The 12,873-nt window shown below is 38.1% G+C and overlaps 1 protein-coding gene across 4 annotated transcripts in view; it reads right to left on the bottom strand.

Annotated features, from left to right (window-relative positions):
- Positions 1 to 12,873, bottom strand: part of GTF2F2 (general transcription factor IIF subunit 2) — a 200,459-nt gene that overhangs the window by 127,986 nt on the left and 59,600 nt on the right. For all 4 annotated transcript variants that reach the window (XM_042922713.1, XM_042922631.1, XM_042922791.1 and 1 more), the window contains 3 exons: positions 12,542 to 12,615; positions 3,017 to 3,035; positions 1,524 to 1,668 (listed from right to left, as the gene is read on the bottom strand). In XM_042922713.1, the coding sequence (XP_042778647.1) occupies positions 1,524 to 1,668; positions 3,017 to 3,035; positions 12,542 to 12,615 (238 nt within the window). The remainder of the gene's footprint in view (positions 1 to 1,523; positions 1,669 to 3,016; positions 3,036 to 12,541; positions 12,616 to 12,873) is intronic.

Genomic DNA, 12,873 nt, shown 5'->3' on the forward strand with positions numbered 1-12,873 from the left:
AGAGAGACAGAGACAGAGCACTAGCGGGGTAGGGGGAGAGAGAGAGGGAGACACAGAATCCAAACAGGCTCTAGGCTCTGAGCTGTCAGCACAGAGCCTGCTAAATCACTGTCTTTTATATAAGTAATAAATCACATGTTGAAAAATTAGCAATTTAGTAAAATGTAAAAAAGCTGAAATAGGATACCTTTTTCTACAAAAGTAGTTCAAAATTGTCCTACCTCAAACTTTTTCACGGTTCTGCCTCCTATTTACGATCTTGGTACTATGCCTCTTCTACTCCAGGGCCAACACAAAAGTGGAAAAAACCCACAGGTTCAATAGGTATTATTAAATCCTATCAATCACAAGACAAACACCAGATTCCTTGGATGCACCTGTGCTATGCCCTGCATGGCATACAATAAATATTTGTTGAATGACTGAATCCTCTCCAAGAGAAAATGCAAGTATTTAACACTTTCTACCTCCCATAATACTACACATTATTATAGTATCAATATTATTGTAGCATCAGAATAATGCAATAAAACAAAACTTTTACCCTAACCCACATGCAGAAAAATTATTTTACCCCTGTGTTACATTCTACATTAAAAGTGGGGGAAAATACTAATATTTTTTAGATCAGTTTTTATAGCTACTGGTATTCTAAGACATCACAAAAAATTTATCTGAACATATTCTTTTTTTATAACAATAACATCCTTAACATACTATAATTTCTTATAGCCTTTTTTGTAATGTTTAATGCAGATATGACAAAATCACAAATCATTTTCCTTACACAACCAACAAACTTTTTAAATTAGATACGGGAAATTAGCTCCATTAAAATGAGTTGCCCTGCTACATTAATAGTAATATGCTACATTCAGAGAAGGTTAAAAATCAAGAAACAGTGAAAATAAACATATACATATGCTGCAAAAAATCTCCCTCTCTAATGCACAAAATGAAATACTTGCTCCTGATTTACTGAACTGGTAGAATATCAGAGCAAACAAACAAAATTTACAAACTGTACTTAACACAGAGCTTCTTGAGTGTCAAAACCAAGTAAAAACAGTTCAAATCTCGGTACTAAAAAGGCTCTCTTAGAACTGAAACCTACAAAGGCAAAAATTCAGACTAAAAGATTCCCTAATATTAAGCAGTATTTTTTTAAACACAACTTATAGCTGCTGAATATCAATTTACCAAAACAGGAAAGTATGACCTTATCTTGGCAAAACTCAGAATACTGTTTCTTCAACATCCTAGAAGTCAGCTTGATGCACCAGACTCTTCCATCTGCTTTGTTCTATTTCTTCATGCCCCAAATGGAAATTAAACCCTTCGAGTAACAGCCAAAATTTCATTAATCACAGGAAAGTAGAGAAACAAATAGCATGAAATGAATAATAGAGGTAGACAGAACAACAGGTAAAGCAGCCTTGATAATGACCTTAAAGTGTAATTTGAGACACAGCATCTATATAACAAGTACTGGAATCACATTAAATAATTCTATTCCCACTGACCTGATGAGCTCTCAGTAAAGACTGTTAATGTCTGTCCTCCAACACTTTGTAAGACAAATGGATGTTCTCTAGGGGTGCTGACAGAAGCTGGTTTCCCGCCAATATCGTGAATATTTGCAAGATCCTCATTCAAAGTAAATGACACCTAACAGACACATTAACAAAAGCTTATTACAACAGACTTATGTATTCAAAGTATCTTTCACAGAAATTCTGATTATAAATCAAGTACCTTTTTAAAAATATGAACCTCAATTTCTAGTCATTTTATTCAACATTTTTCTTTTCTTTTATTATTTTTTTAATATATGAAATTTACTGTCAAATTGGTTTCCATACAACACCCAGTGCTCATCCCAACAGGTGCCCTCCTCAATACCCATCACCCACCCTCCCCTCCCTCCCACCCCCCATCAGCCCTCAGTTTTATTCAACATTTTTCTAAAACTTTATCAAAAAATCCTTAATACTTAGTCACAAAAAGGGAATCTATTCCCATTTGTCAGAATAATGGGGCTAATCTACCATTATAAAGATGGGTGACAGCTTTCAAATGTTTTTCTCTGGTTTATGGCTGAAGAAACTCTAGCTCCAAAACAGGAATAAATTTTTTCCCCTAAGGTCTCTGAAGTCAAGGGATTTTATCTTCTTACATTTATATCCTTACAAATGTATATACTTAAATATATAATATAAATAAATATATAGCAAAGGGCCTGGCACATAGAAGGAAAATAGTATTTGCTTAATGAATGAGTATTATAAGAGTATTTAAAAGGTGACTGTACTTAAAGGAAAAAGTGAGCTATTACTAGAAAGCTTAAACATTCCCATAAGCAGGGGATGTATTTCTTTTTTAGGTCTTAATGACTGCTGTAGGAGTACATGGTGCTGTTTTATTTTTGAATACTTTAACAAATACAAATAAATACTTACAAAGGTAATTCAATATTGAGGTTTAGAATAAAAAAGACGTAGTAGACGTTTTTTCACAAGGATTTTTACTACATACCAGCTCTCCCCAAAGGAACCTCACATTTTCTATCAAAGGGATTTATAAACATAAAATACTAATCTCCCAACAACAAAGGAAAGGCCATAAAGCATTTATTAAATACTTCTCTGGTATGTGATAGGTACCACAATTATGTCCTGGACTTAATGGGTCAAAACCTAAAGCCCTGAAAAATCCAGACCAAAGGCCTTTGCCACACTGAAATAATATTCGAGTAATACTGAAGCAAGAATAAGCCTCATAGTACCCAGTGAAGGGATATTTTGGGTCAAAGCAGAAAAATGCTAAGAATGAACAACTAGAAAGGAGTCCATTCATTCACACAAAAGTGACATTTATACCCTTACGCGTTCCTCACCATCAGCCAGTGTTTTGATGTAGTTTTCCAGAATGCAAACACCACCTTCTCTTTGCTATTACTAATACATGGTAAAATAATCTCACGTCTTCAATAAAATATTCATAGAAATAATCTTACCTCAGTCCTTCCTTGATTCCTAAAAGAAAGGAAAGAATTTTATTTAGATCTCATGTTTTCTTCAAATGTATGTTAAGAACTAAAAGAAATAACACTATTTCATATTTACATAAAATATAGCATTTACATAGATCGACTAATATTTACCCTTGGCTCTCCTCAACTAACCTACTTGTAATCATTTGGTAAAAATAAAAACCACATTAATCCCCTGTGTACATAGTATAAATTTATATCACTTAACACTATTGCAACCTGTCCTAATAACAGTTTATCCAAGTAATGATCTTGTTACTGTTACCTTTATTTCTGCATACTATATAATAGTCTAATTTTAAAAACCATGTATTAAATATCTACTCTAAGCAAAGTACTGGATGTAATATCTGTTCCCAGCCAGAAGATATAAAAGCTATATCCATAACTACAAGAGATAAATTTTAATTAATGTTTAAGAGAATCCCAATGTGCCAGGATCAGATAGGAGACCATTTCTTCCATTCTAGGAGTTGAGGAATGGCTTAACAAAAGAGAAAGCCTGAGCTAAGTCTTGAAGGGTACTGGGATTTCAATAGGCTGAGACAGGAAAATAGTATCAGACGTATCAGCTGAGCAAAGCCACAAAGAGTCTGATCATGAAAATGTAGTCACATTTGGCTCAGAGAGTACAAACTAAGGAATAGTGGGAGATGAACTATAAAGGAGAACTGAGGCTAGACCACAGAGTATCTTGAATATCACAGTGCAGAGCATGGACTTTATTCCTTAGGCAATGGAGAGCCACATGTATTGCATGAACAAAAGAATACAGTATAAAATATGCTCCTAGAAACTTGCACCAGAAAATATATATAAAATGGATATGAAGACCAGTTAGAAAACTACTGTTTCTCCATAACACCAGACTGAGTTCCAACCTGCCTTCACTCAGAGGCTCAACCACTCATTCTGTGATGAAGTGTCTACAAACATTAGGCATTGTGCCAAGTGCATGGTATACAGTATGAATACAGGTCTTTGTCCTCAAAGGTCCTAGTTTAATGCAAAATGATTCGATCCATGAACAACATAAACAGGATAATAACTTTATGACAGGTACAACGTGCTGTCAGGAAAATGCAGATGAGAAAGCTAGCAAAAGACAAATTAAATGAGAGATGAGGTCAACAACACGGAGGCATTCCAGGTTAAGAGAGTAATCCAATTAAACACAGAAGTGAGAAGATCTAGCACATTCTTTCTAACATCAGTGAATGGCAGGCTTGAGTCAAGCAGTAGGTAAAGAGCCTCTTGGGCCAGACTAAGGAATCCAGAATCTTAAACAGATTTGTTTACTGCAGGACTCCTCAGAGTCTTTCACATATTAAAATGCAATGTTGACCACCCTTTTGTTGGGAAGCACCTAAAAGAGAAGTGAAAAAATTCTAAGATTTCATGTAAAAATATGCATTTGCAGCTCCTCTCAAAAGACTGGAAGATTTGGCAGCGATAGTGCCCTCACCCACCCCTCAATTCAGTATGACAATAATCCCTTTGACATGCGCAGACAGGCAATGAATTCATCGCAGTCCCTTCCCTATTACTCCTGGACCTGGCTTCTAGGACATTTAATTAAGCTAACCTTTCAGACAGAGGTGCCGCAATCAAAATAAAGGCAAAGATGCAGGGAAAGCACTTGCAGAATGTTTACTGAATTGAATTGAGGTTAATGCAAAAACTCACAAAAAAGTAATGAAGGCTTTAACCAGGCAATGGCAGAATGCAAAGAGGAGGAGTGTGTGGCAGGATATCTGAGCTGTCAGAACTGACAGAAGAAGAAATGATTGGAAGTAGGCAGCAAGGGGAAAAGGACTGATTAAAGATCATGCTGACATTTCCAGTCTGGGGACAGAAAATCACCCAGATGCAATTAGAGAACACAACAGGGGATGACAATTTTATTTTCATATATTTATTTATAACATCATCTTGGCTGGAATGATAAGAGATTGATGAACTCTGGATGAGTTAATTTTCTAGAATAAAAAAGACTTAAGACTTATTTTTTAAAGGATTAGATATTCTTTTGTCTTGGCATATAAATGTATGAAGTATACACGACCTTTTGTCATTCAATATTACCAATAAAATATACCTTTTTCATGATAACCTGTGGTTAAAATTATAAACATCAACTACTGTAAAACACGGTAATATCCTCAGAAATGAACGCAGTGAACATGTAGCCCACCCTTTCACTGAATGAATGCCTCACGATGCTGTGCAGCCAGTCCTTCGTCACTCTGAGTCCACTTCTCAATACCCCGCCACTATTTCTTTACACTCCAATCCAGTTCCTCTGGTCTTTCTAGAAAATTGTCTTTCCTTTTTCTTACACTTTTTAAATACTTCTCAGATTTGACATCAATGGGAGGAGACTTTTCACTAATTACTGACAGCCAATAAAACACCCCCTTTTTGAAGGTTAAAAAAATCAACCAAATAATACCAAGTCTTTAACTGTGCTCCAGGATTTTTTGTTGGTTTTGTTTTAATTCCTATTCATACATTCCCTTCTTGAAAAGTCAGCTCAAAAACCATTAGATGGAGCCAAGGAAGGTGGGTATCTGAAGACTGGGTTGAGAAGAGGCAGCATAACCCAAATGGGATGGAAAGCAAGTGCCTGGGGCTGAGGGGATAGCCTGGGGCGAGGTGTCAGTGCCCAGGAGGGTAAGGAAGGCATCCCTATAGAGGAATGCTTCAACAAGAAGTGTGTCAGAACCTAGCAGGGTCAGGAAATAAAGGGGTGTGTGTTTGGGGGGGGGGGGTGTGCCTGGGTGGCTCAGTGGGTTAAGCGTCTGACTCTTGATTTCCACTCAGGTCATGATCTCACAGTTCGTGAGATGGAGCCCCAAGTCAGGTTCTGTGCTGACAGCGTGGAGCCTGCTTGGGATATTCTCATTCTCCCTCTCTCCCTCTTTCCCCGCCTCCCACCCCTCAAAATAAATAAATAAACATTAAAAAAGAAGAAGAAGAACTAGGACTCCATGGAGAAATGCCTGACTCCAGGCTCTGACAGAAATACGCAAGGTGAGTCCAAAACCATTTTTCTATGACAAAAAGTAAGTGCTCAAAGAATGATGGAGACATGCCAAAAGGCCATGGGGCTGCACTACTGAACTGTACACTTTACAAAGGGGCATGGGAACCGGGCTAGGAGGAGCTTCCGGTGGCTGCATTTTGGACAATTTGAACATGAGAATAAATGATGACAGTAACAAACTGTGACTCACTGACTAAAACTGGAATCCATGAGTTCACACTAACATAGCTAAATTAATAAAGTGGAAAATCTGATGAGAAAGGAATACACAGGGGCACCTGGGTGGCTCAGTTGGTTAGGTGTCCAACTGTGGCTCAGGTCATGATCTTGCAGTCTGTGAGTTCGAGCCCCACATCAGGCCCTGTGCTGACAGCTTGGAGCCTGGAGCCTGGAGCCTGCTTTGGATTCTATTCTCTCTCATTCTCTCTCTCTCTGCCCCTCCCCCACTTGCACTCTGTCTCTCTCCCTCAAAAATAAATAAACATTAAAAAAAAAGACATGGAATATATACATAGTCTCCAAGTACCACCTCACAGAATATTAATTATAAAAGGGAAAAGAGTAAATTTACAGTGAAAAAGCATAGAAGACGCTCCTTAATCAAGTGATCAAAGTTACCACTACCAGTAATGGGACAAAATGAAAACACATAAACCTTGCTAAAATACAGTAAGAACCCAGTTTCACCTGGTATACAACCCCAATCTAATCATGAAGAAACATCAAACTCAAATTACATAAAATAACAGCCTTGTAAACATCAAGCATGTTGACACTTACACAGTATACAAGTCAATCAAAGACTTCCAAATGTTCTAGATTTAAGGAAACTGAGAGAACGGACAACAGAATGTAATTCAACGTTGTGGACTGGATCCTTTTGCTATAAAACAGTCTGGAGATAAGTGGCAAACCCTGAATAAAGTCTAAGGATTAGGCAGTACCATATGATGTTAACCTACTGATTTGGAGGGGTGTGCTGTGATTGTTGTAGGAGAATGTCCTTTTTGTAGTCACCAAAGAACCACAAAAGTTCTTTATACTGTTCTTCTAACTAACTTTTCTGTAGCTTGACATTGTTTTAAAATGAAAATACTGGGGTGCCTGGCTGGCTCAGTCGGTGGAACATACAGGACTCTTGATCTCGGGGTCATGAGTCCAAGACCCACACCGGGCATAGGCCTACTTAAAAATTAAAATAATTTTTTTTTTTAATGAAAAAGTTTTTGGGGGTGGTGGCTCAGTCGGTTAAGCATCCAACTTTGGCTCAGGTCTGATCTCACCGTTTGTGAGTTCAAGCTCCGCGTTGGTGTCTGTGTGGCCGGCCCAGAGCCTGGAGCCTGCTTCAGACTCTGTCTCCCTGTCTCTCTGACCCTCCCGCACTCACACTCTGTGTCCCGCTCTCAAAAATAAATAAACATTAGGGGCGCCTGGGTGGCTTCATCGGTTGAGTGTCCAACTTCAGCTCAGCTCATGATCTCGCGGTCCGTGGGTTCAAGCCCCGCGTCGGGCTCTGTGCTGACAGCTCAGAGCCTGAAGCCTGTTTCAGATTCTGTGTCCCCCTCTCTCTGCCCCTCCCCCCACTTGCACTCTCTCTCTGTCTCAAAAATAAACATTAAAAAAAATTTTAAATAAAAATAAACACTAAAAAATTTTTTTAAAAATAAAAAGTTTTTAAATTAAAAAAAAGTATTAAATAATTTCAAAATGTCCCCAGTTTACTTCATTAATTCCTTGCTACAGAATTTGAGAAAGTTACTAATTTTTCTCTATAACAATGATGAAATGAATATCCTCAATCTCTGCATCACTGACTTATTTCTTTTAGAAGCTAAGTGCCATGAAAATGCTGGGTCAAGAGCATGAATATTTTATTATTAATATTTCTAGCCTTCTCATTATCCCAGTCCCACACTGCTGGATGAGTTCGTCCGTGTCTTTCTATAAGGGCAGCACCAAGAACTGAACTGTTGGCACTGTAGCTAACTGGCAGAGAAAACAGCAGGATTACTATTCTACTTTGTTCTGGGCAGTAATGTGTGTGTGAATACATGTGAGTGTGTCATATATGTATGTGTACACATATATATATGTTGCCAGGCTGGCCTTCAGAAAGTTTGCACCTATTTAAACTCCTATCAACAGTAAGGTTTTCTAAATTTAGTCAATATTATAACAGAAAGATTCTATCTCATTGATTTTTTGTCCACATATTTTTTATTAGTGGGCCCCCATATGACCCTAACTGTTATATGTGTTTAGAAATAAAGCTAGAACTCAAGAGCCTGGAGCCTGCTTCAGATTCTGTCTCCCTCTCTCTTTGCCCCTGCACCACTCACACTCCCTATCTCTCTCTCTCTATCAAAAATAAACATTAAAAAAAAGTTTTTAAATTAAAAAAAAAAAACAAATAAAACTTAACCTAAAGTAAAACCGTAAGCTAACTGAAACGCAGTACACATCACACATCCAAAGGTATAAAAATAATCCAAGTACAATGCTTTAGAAACATTGCATAAACTGCCTAAGAGAAATGGCCCAAATGTCACCAGCTGTTACAACAGGCTGGATTCTCCTGTTTTCAGGTGTAAACGGAACCAATTTGGGGAGAGCTGCACTCCCACCTGCATGTCTTCTCCCCATCCTCTGCCTCTCCCAATTCCTCTACTCCACAGCCCTGTCTCTGCTGGAATGAACAACCGCACCACATAGACCTTCCTAGCTTCTGGCCTAAGGCACTGCAAACTGCTGCTGCTTACCTTTGGGAGATGGGCCGGGGAAGGGAGGTCCATACCCACACATCATACACAACACAGAGTCCGTACTATGCAGTATGTGGCACAACAGTAAGTAAACACTACTGGCTATTTTACATGCATTGAACCCCTGAAGTATTAATACCACAACCTTTTAATAGATGAGGAAACAGAGAGGGTAAGCAACTTACTGAAAGTCACACAGCTAGTAAGTTAACAAGGTCTAGATAAAGCCCAGAGCTGAATGACTCCTGAGTCCATACTCATAGCCACTATGTCACACTGGCTCTTTAAAACCTTGTTTTCATGCTTTACCCAAATATACTTTTTTTTTTTTTTGCCACACAAATCATCCATAAATTGGTTAATCTTCCTCTAAGAATCCATACTTGACTATGTATCTCCTAGCCTTAAAAATATTTGAAGATGGTTTCACCTGGTCTGCCTTAAATCTTCTCTCAACAGCCATAGTACCTTCAAATATTCCTCAAAGGACACTGAGTTTTTTAGTTTTTTCTTTGTCCTTGTCTCACTCTACTAAAGGAACTTATCTGTCCATGTCTCTAAGTACAGCACTAGAACCGAACTTAATATTTGCACCATATGCTAAGTGGCAAAGAGAAGAGTGAGATTATCATCCCACTTCATCCTAAACAACAAACATCTACTAAGGGAGCCTTTTGTTTATAGCCACATAACCCTATGACTCATATCTACTTTAAACCAATTAAAATCCTGATAACCTAGTCACAGGCACTGCAAAGCCATTCCTCATCACCCTACATTTAATAGTGAATTTAGTAACTCAGTATAAGGAATGAAAACTAAGAGAATTAATAGCACAAACAAGACAGACAGCCAGGAGACCTACCATGGAACAAGCTGTTTTTAAGCATTTCTATAGCAATGTTAGTAATTACCATAAAGCTGTTCTCATCATTAAAAGGATTTAGCTCTATAAGACAAGACTGATTATATTTCATGTTAGGTAGATGATCTGCCAGGTCCTTTAGCTAACATAAAAAAATACATGCACACCTGGTAACATTAAAAGCAAAGAGTTTATTGTCAAGACCAGGATACTCAAGAGAGTGAAAGCGGGGACACTATTAGTAACTGCATAGGGAAAACATGTAAACTGGGACTATTCCAGGCAAACCCAGGGGTATGGCCACCCTATACTAGATGCAACTGTGTAAACTGTCTGCTTTAAATTAAGGAATGAATGAACAACCGCACCATGCAGATCTTGAAATTTTCTCCCCAGCAAAGGTTGATAAAACTGCAACATACCCACCATTGCTGATTTAGCATGCTGCCTTTACTTCAGGGATCAAAGAGCTCGCAGAGGTTTCCTGAACCTCAGCTTTTATCCCATTTCCCATACTAGTCCCTTCTTCCCCGCACCCCCCCCCCAAAAATTTACATTCTTCAACCAGGTATTTTCTTCCCACAGAGGTTTTGAGGAACACAATATTCACGGCAGAAAAAGGACAACATTTGAGTTTACAAAACATTTTAACAAACCCTAAGCTGTTTTTGCTCAAAAACACTCTATGGGTTGGTAAGGCATTATTATCCACATTTTACAAACAAAAAAGCTACAGTTTAGATAGCTAAGGCCAAATAATTATCAATAGCCAGTAAGGACTAGAACCCAGGTCTTGAGCTCTAGTATAGTTATTACATAAAACAACATGGTTCACCATTAAAATACATTTTTCCTGTAGTCTGCCTTTCTTCAGTGACATATTGCTGAGATTTAATCTTGATAGTGGCTCCCATTTTCAGGAAAGCCAATTATAAGAAATTCTGAAGTCCACAACCGAAATAGTAGGAAATTATCTGCGTTATAAGGGATTCCATGTTGAAAAAGAAAAAAGATCACCCCAGATTTCAATTAAAAGTATGCAAAGTCTGCATTCCCTTATACTTTCAATAAAAGTATGATAACTCACCAAAAAATGTTGATTTATCTACAATTTTCCAGAAATATGTTAATTTTCTAGTTATATATGCAAATAAATGACAACTATTTCCATACTATCTCACTGGATTCATAAAAAAGGCTTGCAAAACAGGCAACTTCAGGCATAAGGAACCTAAACTCAAAAGATTAAGTGGCCTGTACAATCGCACTGATAGTAAGTGACAGAGCCACAACAGAAACCTACTGGAGTTTTCTTACAATTCAAGGCCTGAATTCAAGCCTCGTTCTGCTATTAAATGTGTAACCATCTCTTGAGAAAATAAGATATTACTTGTCCTTACCTAACTTTAGAACTTTGGATATAAAACCATGCCTGTTTCCAATCAACATCTTGTTAAAACAAAATGAAGGGTTAAAAGATCTGTCAGAACAAAGGTAAGGAAGAAAAAAAAAAAAACTAGAAAGAAAACCCTGGGGTCAAATAACATTTAGAGATTGAGAAGATGAAGAAGCCAGCATTAGACTGAGAAGGAACAGTCCCCTGTGGACAACAATCAGGAGTGGTGTCCCAGAAGTGAAATGAAAAAAAGGGTTGGAGGATAGGAATGATCACTATGTCAAAATTCTGTTGAAGGACAATTAAGAAGGCTGACAGGTGACTCTTAGATTTAGGAAGGTAGATGTGCCAGATGGCAAAAAAGGACTACAAATCCTTCACAGTGACCCCCACCAGGAGGTAGACTGTATTGCTCTCCCCGTGAACCTGGGTTTGGCTATGAGTTGCACCCTGAGGACTCTGGCAAACATGATGCAAACACAGGTTTGCTAAGTGCTTGTGTATTGGGACTTCTCTCTCTTTTGCTCTAGGAGTTTTCACCATCATGTGAATGAGCATATTGCAGATAAAACACACACGGCCACTGTCCCAGCCGAGAGCAAGCCAACCACTAGACACATGCGTGAGGCCATTCTAGCCAGGAAGGCCAGGTCAATCCCAAACAGAAATGCCCCACAGAATTTAAGCAAATAATAAAGTTTTTGTTCTAGGCCACTAAATTTGGGGGTGATTTGTAGTGAAGCAAAAACTAACTAAACAACTAACTAAAAGGAAGGCACTGGAGACCAACTAGAGCTCTTGCAATGGAGTAGTAGGCAGGAAGATCTGATTAGAGTTAAGACTGAATGAACAGAGTGGAATGCAAGGCCTCTGGCTGACACCAGCTGAGCTTTGAAAGAGGCTTCCCTTTCTAACAAGGTCATTTCTCTAATCAGGAAACTAAACCTTTACATTGTTTTCCAGGTGTTCCCTACCCTCTTCCAATACCTCCATAGGCACACACGGTGACACCATGGCAAAGTCTTTCTACTGAAGCACTTACTGGGTACATCTAGTTATGCCCAACCCAAGCATCCATCTTCACAAGATGTGGAGATGGAGGGATGAGGGAACTACATACTCTGCTGCTTCACTGCCAGTAAGTTTTACCAATAAATCTGACTTTATATTTACACCTATCACTAGAGAGGGGTGTGTGTGTGTGTGTGCGTGCACGCACATCTATACACATGCACACAAATACACATGTGCACACACAACTCCTCACAGCGCACCTAACCATCTCTTGACAATCCTTGATGTGCTCATTCTCATTTTCCAGGTAAATTCCCCATCTGAAAAAGAACTGTTATGACTTGTAAAAGCATTTATAAAAATTTCAAAAACCAGCTTTTTAAGATGTCAAAAATAAATAACTTACTTAGCAATCCGCAGTTTCCCAACTTCACCTCTTCCAGGGGCTTTAGCCCATTGCTGGGACAAATATTTAGGAACCTACAAAAATAAATAAAACACTAATAAGACTATGTTTTAGATGCTAACAAACTTCTTAAACATAAAATGATATAATGTTTCTATGTTACTTTCTGCCTATAATAACTGATCATTAAGTATCACACTCTCATACATTTTGCACTATAAGGGATACTAAGAAATCATCTTAATTCTCAAAGAGCTTGAAGTCAGTCAAGCTGGTGACACAAAACTAAAGCTAGCCAAAAAACTTAACAAAACAAAGTGCTAACTTATGTT

The sequence above is a fragment of the Panthera leo genome, chromosome A1 (genome assembly GCF_018350215.1).
Source record: "Panthera leo isolate Ple1 chromosome A1, P.leo_Ple1_pat1.1, whole genome shotgun sequence".
NCBI classification, from domain to species: domain Eukaryota; kingdom Metazoa; phylum Chordata; class Mammalia; order Carnivora; family Felidae; genus Panthera; species Panthera leo.